The 19317-nt window shown below is 41.3% G+C and overlaps 1 protein-coding gene across 1 annotated transcript; it reads right to left on the reverse strand.

Moving 5' to 3' along the window:
* Nucleotides 1-341: 341 nt before the first annotated feature.
* Nucleotides 342-19131, reverse strand: LOC110521564 (RING finger protein 11). Its single transcript, XM_036968765.1, has 3 exons — nt 18604-19131; nt 6492-6655; nt 342-6052 (listed from the first exon to the last, which is right to left on the reverse strand). The coding sequence occupies exons 1-3, from the start codon at nt 18724-18726 to the stop codon at nt 5881-5883; spliced, it is 459 nt and encodes a 152-aa protein (XP_036824660.1). The 5' UTR covers nt 18727-19131; the 3' UTR covers nt 342-5880.
* Between the last annotated feature and the right edge of the window lie 186 nt (nt 19132-19317).

The raw sequence follows: 19317 nt of genomic DNA on the forward strand, positions 1-19317 counted from the left end.
TAAATAGGTCAATGTCTTATGTGTAAAGCAATTGTGAATGTTGTTTTTCTATTCTGCAGATTGATTATTATACTCTGTTGGATATACAATGTGTTCTGACCATGGAGGCAAGTTTATTATTAATGTGACTTCCCTCTACTGGACATACTTTCAATTACAAGTTCAAAATGTGCAACTGTTGGATGGTTAGTTCCAGAAATGCAAGGAGAACATTTGTATAAACAACACAAATTGCTTGTGTTTGCAAACCAAAATCAAAAGACCAATTAGTGGAAGAAATATCAGAATTGGCCTGCCGGTAGCATTAAGACACCATTAAATAAATCACATATGCAAACATGTTCCATAGCATAGTTTCTATTTATTATTTGCCTGTAGTACATATCATATGCATCCTGTACAAAGACAATTCTTACAGGCACCCATACAAACACACATACCATACATTTATCTGCCCAGTCTTGCAGTGCATTCCTGTAATTTATGCTGTTGGGGGCAGTGGATAATTTGAAGTACACTATCACATTGTTGCATCATCTCTAGCATCCTCAAAACTCATGGGCAGCAACCAGGCCCTTCCTATGCTATGTCTGGGCTCCATTTTCAGGCATCTCATCTTTTTCAGCTAGTGTTGGTCCCATGCCAGCCTGGGAGCCAGTCAATAACTCTCTCATAAGATCTAAGGTAATGGAGCTCCACATACCCCCACAACCATTATGATCACTCAAGGCATGTTTTCATCTGTATCATTATGTTGCCTTACGTGCAAAGGGTATACCTTACGAATGTGACTAACACTTTTTAATGCCAATGAGAGCTGGCAGGGGTGAGTTTAATGAGGGGATTTGATTATCTGGCCTGGGTTGTCCCAGAGGGAGGAGTTTGCACCGGCTGAAAAGTGATTGCATTTGTTTTGGAACCGGGCTACGTCCTGGGGCGAGCCAAGTGACCCCTTTCAAAGCCAACGGCGAAGTCGGCTCAAAACAAAAGCGCCGTAGCCTAGGCTAGATTAAGCACGTGGCGCAATGAGTAGGACTCTTGTCTATTCACATGCAAAAGTTTTTGCTGTTGATAAAAATGCTTTATCTGCCTTCCGAATTAAGGCAGATAAGACGTTATATATTTTATGGAAAAGAGATGTACATTTCTGGACGGTGCACCATGGTGCCTTGTTGACATCATGACCGAACAGTGCAGATTACTGTTCGATTTGAGAAGGGAGCTCCTCCCTCACCGCTTTCACCCGTTCTTGTCACAGGCCATAGACCGGTGCTCCGCAGTTTAGGTTAATAGAACTCCCTTATTGTCTGAGATGAGGGGAAAACAGTGATAACAAGTTACTACTTCCTCTGTGAAATATATAATGTACCCCTTTTCAAAATACTACCTGTGATTAAGAAGATAGTGGAAATGGGCATATTTTGCCCCCAACTATGAGAAAATATAAAGTTTTAAGAGGTTTCAATTTAAAAGACAACTGCACTTCCTGATTTGGCCTCGTTTGAGATTTGGTTCATTAGGAAATGCTAGCGACCACGAGTGAACTCAAACGCGAGTTAGTTTCGGGTTCGGTTTGATATGGGTATCTCGTGTGTGTTCGCAGGTAGGAAGAGTTAGCCAAATAATTTAGCTTCAGCCGGCTGGTGTGTGACTCTGGCAAAGTTGGTTTGACTTTGGATAGCCTATCTCGGTGGACAGTTAGGGACTGTCGATCAATAACACAATGTAAATGGGACAATATTTTCATGTTGCACATCTTTTAGTTGTCTCAAACTCTTTCAATATTTATATACATTTCTAAAATGTATAGCTGATTTTAAAATGCCCACACCAGTAGAAATCCACTTTTTAAAGCCAGAGCTTACCCATTATGTTGCACAACAATTTAAGCCATTAAGTAATTGTTTTAGTCAAAGTACAATACATTTGGGCTTGAAGTGACAAATCCAAACTGCCCACTATGTGCAAATCTGTGAATGCAGTGTCTTTCCCTCTGATATGACGTACAAATTATTTCAGCACTGGTTTCTATTTGAATGTTACAACCCACCAGTATGGCATTGTTTATTAATCAGAAACAGCTGCAAAGTTATTTCTCTTCGCAACTGAGATGAGCCAAAGAGCCTGAGACATGGAGAAAATTAAAATAGTGGGTGCAAACATATTTTTGCGCCTCCCCTTTTTTGACCAGAAAATGATCATAATCCATTGGATAATTTGTCAATTTTCACTTATTTTTTTTAGACTGTCTTAAAAAATATATATATATCTGACCATTTTATAAATGGTATAAAAGCATTTTGAAAACCTGCTGCCCCAGTCTCCCCAAGATGAATGGCTTCACTACTATAATTACATGTCATTTGAGGCGTGCATGATCATAGTCATTGTAGTCTATCATTTCACTTCCACTGTGAGAACCATGAGCACGGGCTGACTTGGCTTTGCTGTATTGCAGCTGAAGAATTCCAGCAATCTTCCTACCAAAGGTTGCACCGTGTCCATTACAATGTAAAAAAAAACGCATATCATATTTCAATAGTTATCCATATTAACAAAGCTTCATCTTACTCTTTCTAAATATTTCTATCCCAAATTCGAGGCCACAATTGATGGAAAATGCCCAAACAGAGATAACAATAGATGGCAAAGTCAAAGATAGGCCAGTGGTTTCCATCTGAGGCTTTTGTTTTCCCTAAATCAATGCCAATTACAAATTCAGCTCTTTTGAATACCATGTAGTAAAACAAAAACAGCAACAAATAACATTAGCTAGTTAGATAAGGTTTGCAAGATAGCTAGCTAGATAAGGTTAGCATGCTAGCTACCTACACAGTCAGTGCCTCATTTTTTGACGTTTATCAACTCTGTGGAAATTCCCAGACCCAATTTGTGAATAGGTATAAATAGCTTTCGTCATTCTTCGTAGGTGGAACCTAAATGTGCATTTCCTTTCTAGGACAGGAAACTATGTCAAAATAGTGGCGGCAACTTCCTCTTGCATGTAGCTGCACTCAGAAATGATGATTACTTTGGTGTGGCCAGCTGTGGACAGGTTTAAAAATAAACCCAACCCATGGAAAAAGGTTACGATACCCTTCAATCTATGACATACCATTTTTTCCTATCATCTCAAAAATCTCAGTTTTTGGACGAGACCAACTTTATGACCAGAATTATCCTATTTACACTTTGTAATCAATTTTGACACTAGAATAAATGTGTCTGTCTAACTCATATCACATAGGCCATTTTCAAAACAAGTTGCTTTTTCGGGGTAGTCTTTAACAAAGTACATCTTAAATACTTTCTGATTAAATCTTAATGATCACTTCACGAGAGCTACCTGCCCCCATTTTGGAAAAACTTACACTATTTTTCCCCAATATACATTCAATTACATTTTTGCCAGTCAAAATACAGCAACATAATTATGACCAAAACCATACCCAATATTTGAACTTTTTGCAACAGCCAACTGTGCTGATTGAACAATTGTTATGATAATACACAAGGGATATTTTCTATTTTTAATTATGAAAACATTATTTAAAAGTAGGATAAAAAAAAAAATGCACGTGCTCAGATGACTACCTACAAAAATCTAAGAAGCTGGGGTGGTTAGCACCCTCACATCCAAACCCCTTGCACAACAATGTGATGGCTCATATGCTGAACTAAGAAATAAACTCTAGGGCAGTGTGGCCACCAACCTTTTCTGAGTCAAGATCACAGAGTCAAAATGCAAGCCAAGATCTACCGCCCAGATTTCTTTTTTTTACATGACTTAAAAAACCTAATCAACATTAACCAATTAAAAGCAGTTCTGTAGCAATGAGGTTTGTGCAGTAGGCTATAGGCCCAATATATTACCACTGCATATTGGCTATGCTTAAATTGGCAATGTTGTTCTTCTCAGACCATTTAGAAATAATATATTTTTTAAACATGTGATCGCACTGGTAATAGATCATTTGTTGTATTACTTGTGAGGCACAGCTTTTTTTTCTTTATTGAATTTTTTACTGGACTGATGGACTGCATCTTATGGTCAGTATGAGGGAAAAAGAGGGCGCAGCGGTGATGCTGCCTCACACCTGACTAACCATCCCCCCGCTTAGAAAAGGGGACAGTCTTCCAGCTGATGGCGAAACTCAAGTCGCACTGCATTATTTCTGCCTCATGCACAAATTAATGTTGTTACTCCAATGACCAGAGAAAGTGAAATATTCCTTGATATTAAAAAAGACAAGCCGCTAATAATAACAACGCAAGCTTATTGGATCACTTTGCTATACTCATTCATTGAGGCTGCAGTGCTGGGTGTAGCTTGAGTGGAAGTAGGTAGAATGTGCATTGTATGGCTTATAAAAGTGTTGAACATTGTGTTGATAATAACACCTTAAACATGAACTTACTCATAAAAATTGCAGCTGTATTCATTGAGTCTCTCTCTAGGTCATGGTTTTAAACGTTTTGAAATCTCACAGTATTGACTTTGCTGTGCGTTCGATACGTCCTTTAACAGTCTATGGTCGAGGAAACTGTGCAGACACGGTTATCTGAGCCATTTGATTGGCCAGCGTTAGGCTTATAGGTGCACTGTTGATTTGCTCTATGGGCCTGCCGGGTAGGCAGAGTTCTACCATCAGACACATGAAATGGTTCAAAAGGGGAACACTTTGCCTTCCCGGGCTACTGAATCAAGCGCACCTACCACCAACAGCGCGAAACAAATAAAAAAATTAGGAACACAAGACTTTATCATTGGGTTTTTTACAGAAATGTTTGGTGATTGACTGGGAATGCTTGGAGATCGACCAGTCGATGGTGATAGACAGGTTGGTGACCACTGCTCTAGGTTATGTGACTAAATTCATGTAAATTAATTAAATGACTCTAGTGTGTATGCATTATGATAAATCATATGGCGTTCTTGGTAATAAGATTAAGACACTTGTGCTGAATTGGGTGCCGTAAACGTTGAGTATTTCTGATGTGCAATTTAAGAACTGTGCTAAGCAAGAGCAGTTAAGGAGCATTATGATCGATAACACCTTTTGACCAAACCCTAACAGGCCTAATCCTTTGTAATAATCGAGTGCAGACCCCAAACCTCTTCATCCAAAAGGAACACTTTTTTACTGATCCATCATTAGTCTAAGAAACTCACCAATTAAGGATAAAATGTCAACTTCAGGAAAACAGACCTTACCATTGGGCTGAAACAATTACAATGGCTTGAAAAAAACATTTCATGTTGCAGATACTAAGTAATGGGAAAAATCTGAAATAATTTTCAAACATTTGTAAGCATATGCTGAACTCTTCCACTGAGACTAGAATAGAAGTGCAAGTTCCTCTGACTTGTGTACATGTGCATTAATCGTTTGCTTATCTGTGTTAGTAAATGTAATCCACTGAGCCCTTAAGACGACTTCTGGAACAGATGTTGAGTTGAAAACAACGAGGAGAGAAAATATTTGCAGATATCAGTATTTCTAGAGAGAGTTTTGAGCTTTTGCTTTCCTCCCCCTCCCTAGGGCATTTACTACAACAGTGTGGTAGTGAGAGAGAGGGGAATTCTGGGTGTGGATCACCAGAATCCAACGTCCTTCCCCAGCCGGGGCTTTCCTGTCCAGCAGACCTGGCCAGCTCAGAGCAAAGGATCCCTCTCCATCCATGGCCTCCACCAACCCTCTACAGCACCCTTCATCACCACCACACAGCCCTCACCTGCCCCCAGAGACCCAGGTTCTCCAGGCTGTTGGAAGTGCTGTCTGCTGGTTGTGGGGGTGCTGGAGATGGAATCATGGGTAGAGTAAGGGAGTAAGTCAGAACAGCGAGCAGGGGTGGTGGTGAGGGGGGTGGTGTTGTGTCTCAGTTGGTCTCGTAGGAGGAGAGCAGCGCAGCATCCACTGGCTCCATGCAGGAGGGGCAGGTGAAGGAGCGCATCAGCCAGTCATCTATACAGTCCATGTGGTAGATGTGCATGCATGGCAGGAATCGGATGGGATCCCCATACACAAAGTCCGTCATGCAAATCACACACCTGCACAGATGGAGAGACAACAGAATGTGTATCATGTGGGATTGAGAAATAAATAGTATATTATGCAGTATTTGTATTTATTTAGTACAAATTGACATTCTGCACCAGTAAGTGATATGAATGTGCATACAGATAACACAGATGCCAATTGTCATACAGTACGAGGCACATTCATCCAACATGATAACACTTTTGTCTTTGGGTGGGTGTTAAGAGGTGCGGTTTGGCGGGTCATTTTTCAGGGGACGCATGACTCGACCTTCGCCTCTCCCGAGCCCGTTGGGGAGTTGCAGCGATGAGACAAGATCGTAATTGGATCGCAACTGGATATGACGAAATTGTGGAAAAAATGGGGGGGGGGGGCAAAAAAAAAAAAAAAAGTGTCTTAATTCTTGGAGATGTGTTGTTGTGTTTGAGTGCTGGTGCCGGTGGTACTTACTCTCTAATTTTCTTTTCGGAGCCGTCCCTGCCAGCATCGTACACTCCCTTGGGGAGGTGGTGGATGAGGCCAATGCGCTGGGCAATGCGGACCTGCTCCTCCTCAGTCAGCTGGCTGGCCATGCGGGCCTGACTGGGCGTGGGGTGGTACACTGGCAGCTCCTGCTGCATGGCCACAAAGACACATAGAAACATGCACTTAGAAACATAGAGACACAACTCAGACCTCATACATAACTCGTGGAATAGACGGTGTTTTCCAACCACAACATCCAAGTAATATGTAGAAGGCATTAGAGCTTACGTGGAGAACGACAAAATCGTTGTATGGAAATTCCCAGACGTAGGCCTGAGAATAGACCTGGGTAATTACTGAAACCCCAGACATTGAAGAGAAAAAAAACACACAAAAAACAACAGTTATCACCATCAATGGGTTTACTGGAACAGCAGCAGCTTGTTTATTGGAAATATAAATTACAATGCCATTACACTGTTTTGCATTCAAACAACCAAGTTAAAAGTGATCATATGAAGTCAGAGTATCACTGTAATATAACTAGAACAAGTATATCAGAGGTTAGAAATGACAGATCCAGTAGGTGGCAATATTTCCCAAGTCAGAGCAATTTCACAAAAAGGGAACATGGGTGTTTTCAGTTCAAATTGCTGTAATTGAGAAAATGCAATAGACAAAGCATTCTATTGAAATCAGTTACCATTGAAAGAAGTGATTGGCAGCAGGTAAGCTATTAGAGCATGCAGACTGAATGTCGTAAGCCCATGTGAGGGTTACAATCACTAGAAGCAGAGTAAAGCACACTTGCATACATTCCCGCAGTCAAAGATAGTCTCATATCCAACACTGATACAATTTAGATGACAGAATGCAGTCAAATAGCTGGCTGTGTCAGACCCACAAAGCCTGCATGATTCATACAGAAGAGAAAATTCAGACCGCATTTTCATTCTCATTTCTCACCTCTGTTCTGTTCCACCTTTGTGTTGTGGTTGGCGGATGGTTGAGAAACTCAAAGTTTTTTCACGTGGAGTCTAAAATATGTTAGAGACAACGCTCAACACCACAATCATAATGAGGAGACCTCAAGAGAAAGCTGATGGATAGAAATGTCCAGACATTTTTCACTGGTTGCGCATTCTGTGCTGGATATGAAAAAGTTGTCATGTCATCCTCCACTGAGCTACGAGTGTTTACATTTAAATGATCTATTTGATATTGCAGTATATTTCATTTTGATCATTTTGGCAATCAAGCCCTTTTTATGCTTACCAGCAAGCATGCTAGTGTTGCTGTAGACTTCCAGTCATTGTGCTAAAGCTAGTTAGCAACAGCTCCAGAAACATCCTTCAACCTTCTTTCAAAACAACATGCAGAGACATAATCATGGTGCTCATCATAATGGTACTCATCAGTTCATCGGGATCCGGGTAAGTAGAAAAAAAGGGCTTACGGTTCATTACCCTCTTTAGATAATAAAATCCTGACAGAAACTTGGTGTACTTTTCCCTAAATCAACCATAACTTCACCAGTTCTCATCCTACATACCATGTAATATTACAAACACAGTGCTTACACTGGTTATGAAATGTCCTTTTCCGCTTAGCCATTAGAAATACGGACTGATCTTTTTATTTGGACACACTGTGTTACAGCAGAACTTTTCATAGAGGCATGGCGAGCATGTCAAAGACCTCAATTTCATGCATTTGCAGATAAGCATAGCCAGTAAATTAATCTCTGCAGTCAGACCTAAATGTTCTTCAAATTGACAATATCTCCTCTGATAAATCAGCATAGTTTAGGCCTAATAAGCCAAAAAAAAAAAAAAAAAACTATTCCCAATAGTATTGGGAGACATTATATTAATTTCCAAATACCATTCCATTTAGTTTGTTCCGCTAATTGAAAATAAGTGGGGCATTATAGAATGACGTAATAGGAATAAAGGTTTCTATGGTGTCCATTTGTCAGGAGTTCACAAAAACCCGTCAAAGCTATAGGCCTAGCAAATGTATGATCTGGGAATCTTCTCAATGTGAGTGGCTATAATGTACATGATATGTGGTATGTCTCTGTGGTGTGTCTGCACGAAGAGAGAGAGAGTACATGGTCTGTAGAGTCCTGTGCTTCCCAATCCGTCCTCTCCGGGGGTTATTTCTGTCAGTCTTGCTGTGAGACAGGAGTTCAGACCAATTCATGGTCTCAGTCAGGTCAGATGTTTAGCTCACACAACTGCCTGCCACACCTATTTACAGGAAGCTACAAGTAGGTTACAGACTAACTCAAAACCAAAACTGAGCCTCAAATAATACAAGTGAGGCAATGAAGTAGTGAGGACATGCATAGTACTGTATGTAACCAAAGATGGGAGGGAGTCTCGACTCTTTGTGGGCTTATAGCAAAACCTGGATGACAAAAATAAATAAGCACCTTTCTTTGGCAACAAATGAGTGCAGGGTGAAAGCTGTACTTAAAACAACAAAACAGGTTCAGCCCTCAGAATGCAACCCTCTTGGAATCTGCTTAAGCCCTTTCATCAGGTGGCCTCAGTGCCGAGACCGCTGAAAATACATGTCAGAACACGCCTGCCATCTCCACTCTGCCTCAGTCACACCGAGATGACATCACAGCAGACCAATGGGCTTCAGGGACTAGTGCTGTCTCATGGAAACCTTCCTCACAGGAGTCATCCGAGCTCACCTCAAATTGGATCACAGTCAGTAAAATGAAAGAGTCTCTGGGTGTAAAATAAGCGATTTTTCTTTGTACACACATTTACTAAATGTCAGAAACATAAAGTATGCAAATGTGAATGGTTCAACTAAATCTTTGTTTTAATAAAGGTAAAGGCAAAATTATGTATATCGTGCATTATTTGCACTGGGCACTGAGGTGTAAAGCAAAAGTGAAACATGAGTGATTAAGGTTCCTGTGGGATTTCAGTCACAGTCCCTTATACAGTCACTCTGTGCTTTAAAAAAAAGCTGAGTCAGCATTTAATAAACAAAATGACCAGGACATCAGAATGTTCAGCCCTGAATTCTCTAGTCACTCTCCACTTGTGTGTGACAAAAACAGGCAGACCGAATAAAAAAAAAAGTGTCAGAATACCTATTTCAGAAGACTAGGGAAAGGCAGTGGGAGTTGTGTGATTGGCTGGGGGTGTTGCGGTGGACCCAGGGGTAACAGTGCAGTGGTCGGCTGTCTCTTTGTCCTGGGGCATCCCTGTTGTCCAGTTTCACTCAAAGTCACTAGAATGGACACCCTTCAATTACCTAATCAGAAAGCTTGCCAGTATTATCCGATTTAGTGCCTCAAGACTAAAATGAGACAGAGTGATCATGGCACTTGGCGATATTAAAAACCAGGGCAGTAATCAAATTGTTACGGCGTCTCAAGATGGACAAACAGTAAAACAAATATCACATTTTTCAATTGAAGGTCTTTTAAGAGAGTAAGCGAGAAGTTCGCTTTGCCTCATACGGGCCAGATTTCTGTATTTTGAAAATTACATCTTGAAAACTTGATTACTGACATGCAAAACATTTAGGGACTATATCAACAATGGACAAATACCAAAATATAGTTTTTGGGTGGTGTTTTCCTTTAAGGGTAATAATGGGTGAGCTGAAGATAAGTGTTAGCATGAGGAAAAGAGGAACAGCAGATAGACAGGGTGCTCATAGAGAGAGAGAAAAAGAGAGCTGAGCCACAGAGCAGCTCTATGTGCACTGCCAAGCCCCGGGCAGCCAGGCACTCAGCAGACAATACCGGCTGCCAGCCTTCCCCCACAAACTCACTAGAGATAAAGCGATAGAGAAAGCGAGATAGGAGAAAAACAAAACCAAGCCCTACCATCCTCTCCAACCCCTCAGCTCAGACAAACCGGCATACAGATGCGTTCTCTCAGCCTGCAGTCTGAATTCCAGGCCTGTGCCCATAACATCCACACAGACCAGTGACCACGGGGACCCTGCCACTCCACAGTGGCTTCCTCCAGGGAATAAACAATGGCAGGCTCTACTGGCTGCACTGTTGAGCCTTGTCTGAGAGGCTGGCACTGAAGCACAGCCCGGGAGATGCACAGCAACAGTGACACACACACACACACACGCTCCATGCTCCACAGATAAAATGCTGGAGCGCAGCCATCCAAGACTCTTTTGATAAAGAGAAAGCCTAATTACACAGATTGTTCTTCAGACAGTTTTCAAACAGCAATGCCATCAGTGATGCAAAGATGCTGCTTTCACAACAAACAAATCTTCAGGAGGTTCCTGAGGATGAACTTAAAAACACTAAATGTACTCTACACCCTCGTAGCGTATGGGGACACAACGGGACAAAAACATCACTGGATGTTGTGTCACATTTTCTCATAGGAAAACCTGTAACTGTCAGATGAGTCATGTCATATTATTGGATCATTAGCACTTACAGAATCTGGGGATATGAAGGGGGAAACAGTGGGTTCTCGGTAAACAAGCAAGTGTAGATGTAACAGCCAATCAAAGCCTGTCATTACTAAATGTGTAATGTGATAGGCATTTTAACAAAATACTTCGTTTTTATTTTTTATAAAACATAAAGAAGGTAATCCGTCATCTTCCTCAAACCTTTCTGAGAGGGAGGGTATCTGATTTCATTGGTCCTCAACTCGTGGCTGAGACACTTCATTGTGGATAAATAGAGTTAGCCTGCTACGCAGCAGGTTAGTTCTGAAGGATTCGTTGCTATAGAAATGTACCTGGCTAAAAGGTGAGCCACCTTTGTGGCACTGGTTATCCTGAGTTGACCAAAGTAACCTCGCTAACTCCTCAAACCTGATTCGTAGTATAGGGCTCTGGGGATCTCTCAAACAGGAACAGTAAACACAATCCACTGGCTGGCCCCATGTTGGTTGAGCCTGGCCTTGCTGACAACATCTTGTTTGTGGGCAGTTCCACGTTTATGGAATTATGCTGAGACTCCGATTTTTCTCTTTAAAATGTATGCCAAACAAAAAATATTGGTTTCAAAGTTTACCCAACCACACATCTCTATGACTACTTTGAAAAATGAACACAGTAAAAAAAGAACATCACAGTTAAATATATTGTTTATGCCACAATGACTCATATTTTTGAGGGAACATGTCCCACATTGTGTTCATACTTGGAGAATGATAAGAACATTTAGCCTTTACAGTATCATTTGAGGGTTGTTTCTCTTGAAGCATGAATCATATCATTTAGTATTTCCACTGGTAGAAAACTTTTCACAGTTACCAGAGCCTGGGATAAACATTTCATCATAAATATACACAAATGGATACTTTATTGCAAATCAGCAATGTTACAGACAGGACAAGTGCGGTACAACATGAAAACGAGTACAGGAACTCTGATATTGAACATCTATGAACACTTGAAAGCATATATGAAGATTCCTTTTCTTTCTTCATATCCTATCCTCAACCATTTCCATGGAAGCACAGCCAGGTCAGGTGAGGCTAGACAACTGGTTCACTGTGGGATTGGGAGACTAAGGATCTGCCAGCGAGCCATCTAATAAATAAAATCACATTTCATTTGTCACATGCGCCGAATACAACAGGTGTAGTAGACCTTACCGTGAAATGCTTAGTTACAAGCGCTTAACCAACAACGCAGTTCAAGAAATAGAGTTAAGAAAATATTTACTAAATAAACTAAAGTAAAACAATTCTAATAACGAAGCTACAGGGGGTACCGGTACCGAGTCAATGTGCGGAGGTACAGGCCAGTCGAGGTGGGGGGGGGGGGGGGGGTCAATGTAAATAGTCCGGGTGGCCATTTGATGAATTGTTTAGCAGTCTTATGGCTTGTGGGTAAAAGCTGTTAAGGAGCCTTTTGGTCCTAGACTTAATCGTAGATTGTGCAATAGATCGTGCAATCATTGGAAAATAAACTTGACGTAGTACGGATGGTAGTGGAGGTTTACTCACTTGCCTACCAATTCTCACAAGGCACCCCAACCTCCGCCCCCCTTTTCTGCCTTTTCTTCACGCAAATGACGGGAATATGGGCCTGGTCTTGAGAAAGCAGTATATCCTGCGCGTCGGACTCATTAAAGAAAAATCTTTGTCCAGCTCGAGGCGAGTAGTCGCTGTTCTGATGTCCAGAAGCTCTGTTTGGTCAAAAGTGATGGTAGCAGCAACATTATGAACAACATAAGTTACAAACAATGCAAAAAAATATATAATAATAAATACAGTTTTAGCAGAGTTGGTTAGGAGCCCGTAAAACAGCAGCCATCCCCTCCGGCGCCACAACAGAGCAGTGCAGCACAAAAACACATCTGGGGAATTCACTGGTAAGGAATTATGACCTTGGGTATGCATTTTAAATCATGAATTGTACATTTTCTTTTCACCCTTGTAACATTTGTGTGAAGGTGAGCACCTTACATTGTGAAGTCAGTCTCTATCCCGCTCAAAGCTTTGTTTTTGTCATTTTCATTCCTTTCTTTTCTATTCCCTCTTCCCTAACTCGCACACCTTTCTCTCCCTCATGCAGCAGGTCTGACAGCTCATTAGAAGGCCCCTCCAAAGCAAACTTCCTCTTCACAGTCCGAACTGAGTTCGCCGGCTCAAAGCAAACTTCCTCTTCACAGTCCGAACTGAGTTCGCCGGCTCAAAGCAAACTTCCTCTTCACAGTCCGAACTGAGTTCGCCGGCTCAAAGCAAACTTCCTCTTCACAGTCCGAACTGAGTTCGCCGGCTCAAAGCAAACTTCCTCTTCACAGTCCGAACTGAGTTCGCCGGCTCAAAGCAAACTCTGAGAAGACTTCCAATCACCAGAGAAGTGTCTGTGATACATGTTCTCTCCTCCTTTTTCCTGCGTTCCCTCCAGGCCTCATGACACCTTTGAGGGGAGATTTAGTGTTAGTTCTCAGTCCAGGGCAGCACACGCTGCTGGTGAGTCTTAGATCATTCTCTTGCCTCCAGCCCTGGCATACACAGCCAGGGACAGGCAGGCAGCCTTATAATGTCTGCAAGATGTTCGAGCCAATGAGGTCTGACCATAAAACACTGACAACAGGATAATGGCCTTTGTGCTAGACTGAATATGATTAATAAAACAGGGCCTCTGCTCTGTCATTGGGTGAGGGAAAAAGCCCCACGGATTAGTCATGCCAGGGAACCTGATGACTGTAGCTACAGTGACGGGACCCGCTTTTCACTCTGGCCCAATCCTATCACCCTCTCCACTGGCCGAGTCAGACAGCGATGAGTCAGCACACTCGCCAGCTGCTTTCCAAATTACCACTCACTTTGCACACCCCTCCTTCCCTCCCACAACAGAGTAACATAGCACATAGCAGGGAAGCCTTCCTCCTCAGCGCACGATGAAGTGGAGGGTGATTACAGAACCACAATTTCTCAATAAATATTTAATTTGAGCTAGTATTCAAGGTGGATGTGTCAGTCTTGTTTATAACAGTATTATTCACCACAAAGAAAGTACAACTGTTTTTGGTGTTAACAGCCTCACTTCTGGGCTGAGAACTGTAGGAGTCAAATGGTATTTATTCCCTAAATAAGTCATTTCTGCCTGAGATTATTGTAGGCAAAAATGTTGTTAAGGCTCATTTGTAACTTAGAGAAATTGTGCAGTAGTTTAATGAAAATAGCCAAGAGACGTGCAGCTCCAAGGCTGTCCAAACATACCAAGCATGGACAGGTCTCTGTTTAAGAGAAGAAAAATCTATCGAAAATGCTTAAAATCAAATCTCATTGATCACATACACATGGCCAGCAGATGTTATTGCGAGTGTAACGAAATGCTTGTGCTTCTAGTTCTGACAGTGCAGCAATATTTAACAAGTAATATCTAACAATTCCACAACAAATACCTAATACACACAAATCTAAGTAAAGGAATGGAATAAGAATATAAATATATGGATGAGTAATGACAGAGCAGCATAGGCTAAGATGCAATAGATAGTATAGAATACAGTATAGACATATGAGATGAGTAATGCAAGATATGTAAATATTATTAAAGTGACTAGAGTTTCATTTATTAAAGTGGCCAATGATGTATGTCTGTATGTAGGCAGCAGCCTCGCTGTGCTAGTGATGTCTGTAACAGTCTGATGGCCTTTTGATAGAAGCTGTTGCGCCTTCTTCACCACACTGTCTGTGTGGGTGGACCATTTCAGTTTGTCCGTGATGTGTACACCGAGGAACTTGAAGCTTTCCACCTTCACTGCTGTACCGTTGATGTGGATTGGGGGGTGTTCCCTCTGCAGTTTCCTGAAGTCCACAATCATCTCCTTTGTTTTGTTGACGTTGAGTGAGAGGTTACTTTCCTGACACCACAGTCCGAGTGCCCTCACCTCCTCCCTGTAGGCGGTCTCATCGTTGTTGGTAATGAAGCCTACTACTGTTGTGTCGTCTGCAAACTTGATGATTGAATTGGAGGCGCGCTTGGCGACGCAGTCATGAATGAACAGGGAGTACAGGAGGGGGCTGAGCACACACCCTTGTGGGGCCCCAGTGTTGAGGATCAGCGAAGTGGAGGTGTTGTTTCCTACCATCCCCACCTGGGGTTGGTCCGTCAGGAAGTCCAGGACCCAATTGGACAGGGCGGGGTTGAGATCCAAGGCCTCAAGCTTAATGATGAGCTTGGAGGGAACTATGGTGTTGAATGCTGAGCTCTCATCAATGAACAGCATTCTTATATTAGGTATAATTTTTTATTTAATTTATTTAACCTTTATTTAACTAAGCAAGTCAGTTAAGAACAAATTCTTATTTACAGCTTCGGCCTAGGAACAGTGGGTTAACTGCCTTGTTCAGGGGCAGAACAACAGATTTTTACCTTGTCAGCTCAGGGACTCGGTCTAGCAACCTTTCGGTTACTGGCCCAACGCTCTAACCACTCATGTACTCATCTAACCACTCATACACAAGAGATCAGTATATAATAACGAGATGCTCATGTCTATGCCCTAACAATGGGAGTTGTTGTCCCAAAGGCGGGAACACAGGCAACAAGCTTAGGTCCAAAATAAGCTTAGGTCCACTGAAATGCATTGAGGTTATTTTGGACAGATTTTGGCGAGAGTGAAACCTCTCGCTTCGCCTATTCCTCTCTGGCTATGTGCACCTTCCCATTCACACACACCCCTCAAGCCCCTCCCTCTGCCACTCACAACAACAAAGATGAGAGATCAATACTTCCTCTCCGACAAGCGGTTTCAACTCGCTATTTGCATTTGAGGTTTGGTCCAACAGAATCAGTCATATAAACACCAAAAGACATTGAGACATTATTTTACTGTAATAAAGAAGTTAAAATTAATAGTTAGAAAGGTTGTTTCAACTCCTCAAATTGCACGCAGAGCAGACACTACTAAAAGGGGAGTATCAATGAACATTGAATCTCGAAAAAATTAATGTTCAGTTTGTCTTACGTGGTATTGAGGTACCATGTACCGCTAGCAGCATTTCGACAAAGACTTATACTAGCTCTCTGGTCTTTTATAAATGTACAATAAGCATAAAACACTATGTAAGGAATTGGCAACTCGTTCTCATTCTGAGAAATAAGGTAGATCACTTGATTTCATCATCTGAACAGAGTGGACAGACTAGCATGGGCAGAAGGGTGTGTTCATAACAATTCAACTGTTCTTGTTTGCTAGCAAATAGATCCAAGTTGGTTAAACTTTAAATATAAAGATTAGCTGGCTACTCACTAGCACATAGGCCGGTGTGTGAGAGATTGTTTATGAGATCTGTGTTAATTTTCTATAATGCCTGCTAGAATAAGTTTGTCATTATTAGTGAATGTGCATTATGCATGGTTAAATTTGTAACAAAAGGGCATTTTCATAGAGTGATTATAGCAAAAAAAAACAGGTTAAACTATAAACTTTTTGATAAAATGATTAAATTAGGAATTGGTCTCAGTTGTGGAAGGCTTATATTTAGCCTAGATATGAATTCACAAACCCTGAATTCATTCAATTATTGCTGACTGTTTGAAATGCAGTGTATTTGACCGTAATTTGTCAACCAAGCTTAATTCGAAAATATTTTATTTATTTTTTGATATTGTGAATCGCCCATAATTTAAATAAACAATTGAGATATCGCCCAACCCTAGGTTCAAACAAGCTTCTTAATTTTGAAGAATCCAACAAGTGCCTCAGCTATATAACCAGGATATTGCACAACACTGCCTGCCAATCTGTTACAGGAAAACAGATCCAGACTGTTGAATTCCAGCCCTTTTTCATTAATTCCTGATCCTGGACCCAAGGGACTCAAGTAAACACAGAAATCCTGAGAAAAATAGAGTGGCTGCTGGTGGTTTCCATCAGAAAAACACAGGATCTGGGGTTTGTGTAAATCTGCATTTCTGTGCTACGTAGTGTAATTTATTTTGCTTGTTTACTATTGTATTATTATAAAATCTAATCTGGACAGATGCCACTGGTTAAGAAGCTGTATTCCCTGGCTTTTAAGTTGTCTCATGGTTATTGCAGGTCTTTGCATTTTGGTGACATAAAGAAGTACTTTTTGATTAGGTTCTGTCCTCCCTTATAACGTTGACATAGGAAGTTAACTTTTGGGCTCAGACACACCAATAGTGTTTGCTGACCGAGAGTACTTAGCACCTCAATGTAATGTGCAAACAGTGTGTGCGCCGATTTTACATGTATAATTGTGTGAAAAATGTCAGATGTCTACAGCAGGTTGTCACTAAAACACAGTGTGCTGAAAAATCGGCAGACGAATGCTAGCTCCACATTCGGTGCAATGTGTGTGAGCCGTTAGTTCTACCTGTTGGATGGTAAGTTGTTTGGAACGTCAATTTTTAAAGAACAAAGAGATATTCTAAATGTAGGATCGTGGAAAATTAAAACCGATAAATTACAAGGAAAATTACTTATTGAACAGGGTTGGGAATAGGTATGCATCATCATGCAATATGTGTACGATTTGACTTTATATAATCTTTTACCGTATGGGTGTCGTACAGTCTTGTAATAGTCTGGTAAGGCAAGCCATGGCCGTGTCAGCCACGGGGACATTGGAGAGCTTTACTGGAAGGGTTCAGGCAGGGGGGCCTCCAGTTCTGTGCATAACCTGTTTATCTTCTCATTTGAGATGGGGGCATTAACCTGCTGACACTCATTCCTTCCCAGCTAAAGTCTAACATAACAGGTCCGAATTACAGAAAAGGAATCAAGATTTGGGTATGGAAAATATTGTCACAAAGAAATGAGGGAGCACCAAGACTCTGCTGTTTTCTCATTGGCATAATAGTTTGATCTGTGTTCTCCAATGTAGGCTGTTGTCATTGCCTGTACCAGGAAGCTTAAAGGTTCTGAGGATCATTCTACTTTTAATTTCATCTTTCTTACATTGTGCCAAAAACAAAGGTGGGAGCTTCAGTAGTTTTTGGTCTAGGTCTATATCTGGTATATTATTACTCTCCCTTGAGCAACAACAAAAGATATACAAAAAAAAAAAGCCTGCCTTTGTCTTCTCTCCCTCAACACAAACTGCATTCCAGCAGTATGAGCAGTTCCAGTCTCTTTTTGCTGTAATGTATGAATACTATCCTGTTTTCATAAAATTCACTACTAGATAACTTTGCATTGCATGAGTCCCTTTGGGTCAGTACTATGGGATCACGATGACGCTCTCTAATGGACGACGACATGGTCTGATAAAAATAAAGGCTGCAGCAACAGTCAATTTATGACACTCTATCCCTGTAGAAATATATAACGATGACAGTGCAATAGGACAGCTAGTTGATGGCTGTGTGCAGCATTGATAAACAATGTAAAGCTGTATATACCTGCCATATCTCCCAAAGTCAGCTGATTATGACTGTTTGTTTACATGAACATCTGAAAAACATAACTGGCTGGCAAGCTATAGCATGCTATTTGTATTTACTTCGGTAGCCAGCTGCAAGCGCCACGTTCCTTTGCATGTCGAACCTTGAAAAAATAGCTGCACTAGCTAGCAAGCAAGCAAACCAGTACTGTAGCTAACGTTACATTATTAGCTAACGTCGCTGGCTAATTCGGGTGACATACCTGGTATGGTGGCGGTGGTTCCTGGTCTGTATCTGCCCCGTCACCATAACTAGCTCTATCCGATTGTGATTCATGAAGCAAGGAAATGTCATCCGAGGTTGGAGATTTTAGACAATTTCCCATCTCCTCTTCAAACTCCTTATGTATTTGTCACTTTGCAACGTCTACAGGCCACTTTCCCTAACCTTTCATAAAAATAAGCACCGTATGCACTATGCAATCTTACTGACATTAACACATTGCAAATCATCTAACAAGCCACGAGAACTGTCCTTGTTCAACACAAACAAAACATGCGCACACAAAGAGCCAGGCTAGCTGATTGATACCCTGGCGCGGACGACCATCTACATATGATTAAGATTGTTTGTTTATTTTACGCGTGCTAAGTTAGGCTATTCATTAGCTAGAACTCTCACAACGCCTATGCTCAAGTTGAACAAACTTAATCATTCATGTTCTACAAACAACATTTCCTTTTTAGATTTGAAGACCCTCTGAAAGGGGCTTCCAGCCCACAGAACATGAAACACCGCCCCTTGATTCATGGACCAATCAACTGCGATCTATATTAAGCAGGCTACTCCACCATCCCACCAATCAGATGGTTGTTAAAATAATATTACTGTGTTGTTAAAATTGGTTTGAATTACAATTTGACACGTATGTAGCTAATTACAGATAGTTGTTTGATGGCAGTTTTCTTCAGCATAA

The sequence above is a fragment of the Oncorhynchus mykiss genome, chromosome 30 (genome assembly GCF_013265735.2).
Source record: "Oncorhynchus mykiss isolate Arlee chromosome 30, USDA_OmykA_1.1, whole genome shotgun sequence".
In the NCBI taxonomy this organism is placed as follows: Eukaryota; Metazoa; Chordata; class Actinopteri; order Salmoniformes; family Salmonidae; genus Oncorhynchus; species Oncorhynchus mykiss.